The 5,906-nt window shown below is 46.9% G+C and overlaps 1 protein-coding gene across 1 annotated transcript in view; it reads right to left on the bottom strand.

Moving 5' to 3' along the window:
• PLBD2 (phospholipase B domain containing 2) overlaps positions 1-5,906 on the bottom strand; it is a 38,860-nt gene that overhangs the window by 5,466 nt on the left and 27,488 nt on the right. Inside the window, exons 6-8 of the mRNA XM_008572591.1 lie at positions 5,708-5,906; positions 5,026-5,028; positions 3,004-3,098 (exon numbers count right to left, since the gene is read on the bottom strand). The exon at positions 5,708-5,906 is cut by the window's right edge and continues 16 nt beyond it. Coding sequence (XP_008570813.1) covers positions 3,004-3,098; positions 5,026-5,028; positions 5,708-5,906 — 297 coding nt within the window. The remainder of the gene's footprint in view (positions 1-3,003; positions 3,099-5,025; positions 5,029-5,707) is intronic.

The raw sequence follows: 5,906 nt of genomic DNA, 5'->3' as shown, positions 1-5,906 counted from the left end.
GACAACACCAAGTCAAGGGTTAGGATCCCCTTACCGGTCATCTTTAAAAAAAAAAAAGAAAGAATTCAGGTCCAGCCCAAAAGTTGTCTGACTGGTCCAGCCCATTCCTGGGGGTGGGGGGGGGGGTGTCACTGAATAGATAAAGTTGTCCTTCAGATGGTAGTGAGATACCAGCCCTTTGTTATTTACTTCAAATGGATAAAGTTGTCCTTCAGATGGTAATAAGTTACTAGCCCTTTACTGAGCCCTTTATTGCCCTCTTCATTCCCTAGTCTTTCACCTTTCACAAGGTTTCAGTGGACCTTGTCCTGAGCCCTCAGACAAAGAAATTTCCTACAAGGGGGTAGTAAATTGGGGTACTTTTAGACCTCATCCAGGAAGACTGTGAACCCCATAGTACTCTCAGCCAATGAGGAGGCGGGGGCAGGGACTTGCAAACTAGGAAATAAATTGCTTGTTACAGCCCTTTTCCATGTACCTGCCTGTCAGACACCTGAACCTTGCAAGGCCGTAATTAAAGTCGCCGTGTCCATCCTTTGGCCTTGGACAGGTGACGGTGTTTCTCACAGTAGGTACACGTTCCTCACCAGTTCCTTGGAGGAACGTTGTGGGGAGGGGGATGCGGGTCATGCATCCAGCTTTGCTAGGGGGAACAGCCCCTGAGAGAGCCCAAAGTGCTGCTGCTATGAACTGACTCCCTCACCAGGTCGGTCACTCTGCCCACAGAGACAGCATCGCATTCCCACCCCTTCCCTGAAGTTTTGCAGGGACAGCTGAGTGGCCCAGCAGACCCAGCAGTCCGAGGCCTGGGGGGCCTTGAAAGCAGGAGAGGGAGGCACTCAGCCTGTCTCCTTCCAGTCTTGGAGCAGGCAGGAGGCCCACTGACGCCCACAGTCACCCCTCCCCCTTCTCCATTTCCTCCTGGAACCCCCACCTGTCTTCTGCATATTTCATAAATAAAGTCCTGTTCTTGTTAGTTAAAAACAAAACAAAACTCATGTCAACAGCCGAGGCAATTTTGTCGAACTTGATTTTTGACAGTGCATATTAGGAATATGTGGGGTTCTAAATATAAAATACCCTATACTGTGAGTCTCTTTGCCTCAGAAATACCAAGACATTCATTTAGGGATGCAGACTACCCCCCTACACCTGACTGAGAATTACTATTCTAATTTTTAAAAGATGTGTTCTAGGCACCATTAGCTTAAAATAACAATGTCAACCATCCTCATAGCCAGTTAAGGTTCCCTAGTTTAGGAAGAGTTTGCACAACCATGATCTCAATTAGCTCTTGTAGCCCTCCTGGGAACAACACAGCACAAGTATTGATGTCTCCTTCTTACTGACAGGTAAACTGAGGCGAGAAGCAGCTAAGAGAATTGCCAAAGGTCATGGCTGGGAAATGGAAGGGCCACAATTCTATCCCAAACTTATGACTCTTAAACCAGTGCTTGTTCCCATGCATGGCAGCAGGATGTTTGCATGATTCTTCCTTTTTTATGCAAGGAAGCCCAAAACAGCTTAAAGATAGCAGTATCCATAAATGTGATTTTTTTTTTTTTTTTTTTTTTTTTTGCCGCTGGCCGGCATGGGATCCGAAGCCATGACCTTGGGGTCATAAGGCTGAGCTCTAACCAATTGAGCTAACCAGCCAGCCCTTGTGGTTTTTTTTAAAGAGGACATCTATAAAGCAAGCCTTTCAATAATGATGTCCATGTAGGAACAGCTCCTTCCACTCCTGGGACTTTGTACCTTTGTTGTACTTCAAAGTTTCTCTTAGTGTTAGACCAGCAAGGCCTCAAAAAGCCTTCAGGGCAGCTTCCTCCCGCTGAGGCACAGGGGTCCTTAACCACGAAGAGGGCTCCAGGAGTCTATAAACTTATGTCTATATACTTGGATACTTACTTTCACTAACATCAAACTGAAATTTAGCGTTTCTTTCCGCTGTTAACACAGGCATCAGGCCGTGGTGTAGCAGCAGTACCTGAGACTGTCACTGACAGAAATCACAGATGTTTTCCACCATATCACAGGGCTGCACATGTCTCAAAATACCTTTTATGCTCTTTGCTGCTTTTAAATTATGGTAGTTATCACACCCACTGCTAGATCTTATTTAATGTGTTAATAAAGCAGCACATATATATTAAAAGTTTACTTATATAATATTTTAACAATCATATTTCAATATAACTGCTTTCCTTTATAACCCTATTTAGTTTGGTGTATGCATTTAGAAACATTCTGAAAAGGGGGTCACCAGCCTCCCAGACTGACGAAGGGGTCTGTGGCACTAAAACAGTGAAGGACCCCCATGGAAGGGAAGATTCCTGCCCTGACCCTTTCCCTGTACTAGATGAAACCAGTTCAGCTGTCCCTCCCCTCCCCCATCACCTGGCCCTCTCCTGCCTCTTTCCACACTCAGAAAAAAGTAATAGAAAAGATAAGCAGAAGAGTCTGTCCCCTCCCATCCTGCAGGGAACTGGCGTCCTCTGCATTGAGGGTGTTTTTTAAAGAGATGTTTTTTCTGCTCTGCAGCGTTGCCCTGGCAATCAAGGGGCTCGCTGCCTTGGCTAGGGGTGCCAAGAACACATTTCTAAACCATAAAAACAACACACTGTAAACAACATCTATTCAGACAACCTGGCTGGGTTAGAGAGATTATATGGAAAGCAAGAGGGAAGGTGGGAGGAGAGAGAACAGGGTCACGGGGGGAGGATGGTTTATCCTGAATACAAAAGAACAAAATGACATCCCTGAGGTCTAGGATGTTTCCAAAAGTCCCCACGACCATGTCAGAGGCCGGGGCCAGCTGCAGGTTTTAGAGCTGCATTTTAGCAAGTCCTCATGGGGGTCCCACAGCACAGGAATGACGAGTCTGGGCCCCAGGGTAGCAGGTGCAGCCTGGTCACAGCCGGCTGAACCAATATATCCTGTGGGCCCCGAGGAGCTAAGTGAGGAAACTCCCCAGGAGGAAGGTGACATGAGAAGGCAACTCACCAGCCCACTGCCTAGGATATAGAAGTCGTCACCGGAGAAGATGGTGCCAGGGTAGGATGAGAAGACCACCTTGTTGCCAGGAATGAGGGGGGCCCCTGTGGGGGAAGAGCGAGCCAGGAGAGCTGGTCGAATGTGCCCATATGGAGACCCCTGCACTCCTCCCCAACCAGACTTGGGTCTCAAGGTGGAGAGCAAGCAAGCCTCAGAGGAAGTCCCCACACTGCCCTTTCTATCACTTAGAAACGAGGTCATTTAACATGTATAAGGGTCTGGGCTGGCCCATGGCTCACTCGGGAGAGTGTGGTGCTATTAACACCAAGGCCACGGGTTCGGATCCCATATAGGGATGGCTGATTAGCTCACTGGGTGAGCGTGGTGCTGACAATACCAAGTCAAGTGTTAAGATCCCCTTACCGGTCATCTTTTTTTTTTTTTCTTTTTTTTTTTCCTTTTTGTCTTTTTTACTGACCGGCAACGGGATCGCAACCCTCGGTGTTGCGCCTGCACCGCACTCAGCCAGTGAGCGGGAACCGGCCTCCACATGGGATCCGAACCCTCGGCGGGAGCGCCGCCACGCTCCCAAGCGGCGCACTCTCCAGTGCGCCACTGGGCCGGCCCACCGGTCATCTTTTTAAAAAAAAAAAAAAAACATGTATAAGGGTCTGTGTGTAAAAAACTGATAGCAAAACAGGTATATGTAGTAAATATATACATTTTTATAAATCTATTTATATACATTTTGTTTATTGGTACTTTTTTTTTTAATTGCAAAGACTTACTGTGAAAAAGATAATAATCCAGAGGTGACACCCAGAAGTCAGAGAGCACCAGCTCTGGAGGGAAGAGATCTGGGTAGAATCCCGGCTCAGCTCTTCATTCACTGTGTGGCTTGTGCCAAGTTACTTAGCCTGTCTGAGCCTGAGTTTCCTCATCTGCAAAATGGGAATAACACTCTCTCACCCCCACACAGGGTGGCTGTAAGGATTTCATTTACGAGATCTCAAGGGTAAGGAGCTTCTAGCACAAGAGTGGGTAAGCAGTACGTGCAGCCAGGCCTGCACCTGTAAGGGATGGGCTTCAGCGACATGGGGTGCTGAGGTTGGGGTGAGGGCATCTGCACAGGGTTAGGCCAAAGGAGCCATAACCCACAAATAAATAAGAATAAAATGGCAAAATCCGAACAGCTGAAACTGGAAGAGAAAACAATCAACATCAACAGTGTTCTTCACAGAGGGGGTAACAGGGCAGGGTGGATTATAAGTGATTTTATTCCTTCTTGGTGATCTACTATATTTTCTAACTTTCTACATTGAACATTTATTACTTAAGTAATTCCTTTAAATTACAGAGATTAGTGTAGAAGCCAAAAGGTAAAAACGACCCAAGTGTCCATCAACTGAGGAATGAATAGATAAAATGTGTGTATACTTAGGGAATATTATTTACTTAAATTTAAATTAATTTACATTACATTGTTTCCAAACCTCTGTTGCAGTGGACGTCCCTGTACACACTCCCTGTGCAGAAATTAAAATGTTTCTCTAGGGACAGATCTGAGTCCGAGAATTGCTGGATCACTTGAGTGACAGATTTTGAATTTCATTCGATGCCACCTGGGTTCCTCTTCAAGGTGGCCCATGCCAACTTGTCCTCCCATCAGCAGTGAACAAGGATGTTATGCACACTTCCCCACCTTCTTACCACCTCCTGGCATCATCGAGCTTTTAATTTTGGCCAAGAAGGAGCCACTGCAAACATTTGGCAGGGTATTCCCAGGATTGACACAGCCTGGGATGGGGCGGGGGCACTATGGGGGACGTGAGCCTTAGCCATGAAGTTCTCACACTGGACAGGAAGAATGTATCATGCATTCCTTGTGTAGCTGGTTGTTTGCAAAAATGGCTGTAATTCTTCCCATGCCTTTATTTGCACCATTTGCAACGTGACTTGTTTTTTTTTTTTTTTTAAAAGATGACCAGTAAGGGGATCTTAACCCTTGACTTCATGTTGTCAGCACCACACTCTCTGAAGAGAGCCAATCAGCCATCCCTATATAGGGATCCGAACCCGTGGTCTTGGTGTTATAAGCACCACGCTCTCCCAAGTGAGCCACGGGCCAGCCCTGTTTTTTCTTTTTTAAGGCCCTTCTCCAGTGTGACATCTGCAATGTGATTTTGCAATTCCTGCCATGAAATGGTGGGATCTCTTCCCCCCACCTCTTGAATCTGGACTGCACATGAACAGGCTTGGGCTCACCTCTTGGGGATAAATGACAATGTGGCCCAGGCATCCCTGTCATCTGGCTGACAATCAACCCCCAGACATGTGAATGAGGCCATTCTAGGTCAACCAGCTCACTCTGGCAGACTGCAGATGCATCAGTGAGGCTAGCCAAGATCAGCCATGCCTGGCCCAGAACAAAAAACCACCCAGCCAACCCATAAATGTGGGAACAAAAAATACATGGTGGTGTTTAAAGCTTTTGGTGTTTTAAATGTGGGGGTGACTTGTTATGTAGCAATAGCTAACTGATACACCTTGTAAAAATAAAAGCTGAAAGGAAATAAACATGTTAAAAACAAGATGAACTCTTGGAATGGTCCTATGGTGACCATGATATGTATGGGGTTGAGGGGGCAGGGTTACCAAGACCCACACCTCCTAGTACCACCCCCCTCCTATATACCCACCCCCATCCACCTACCTTGGGGGCCTTCCTGAAAGTGGAAACTGTACTTCTTGATGATACGTAGCATATTCTGGTAGTTGTTCCAGGTGTTGTGGGCAACTAAGATGTCACGCTGGTCAGGCAGCAGCTTGATGAGGGCGGAACAGGAGCCTGAGCCCAGGGAAGGCTTGGTCTTGGTCTTATTCAGGGCTGGCTCTAGGTCTTCCAGGTCCCC

The sequence above is a fragment of the Galeopterus variegatus genome, unplaced genomic scaffold (genome assembly GCF_000696425.1).
Source record: "Galeopterus variegatus unplaced genomic scaffold, G_variegatus-3.0.2 Scaffold807, whole genome shotgun sequence".
In the NCBI taxonomy this organism is placed as follows: domain Eukaryota; kingdom Metazoa; phylum Chordata; class Mammalia; order Dermoptera; family Cynocephalidae; genus Galeopterus; species Galeopterus variegatus.
This window is presented reverse-complemented; position numbering and strand designations above follow the sequence as displayed.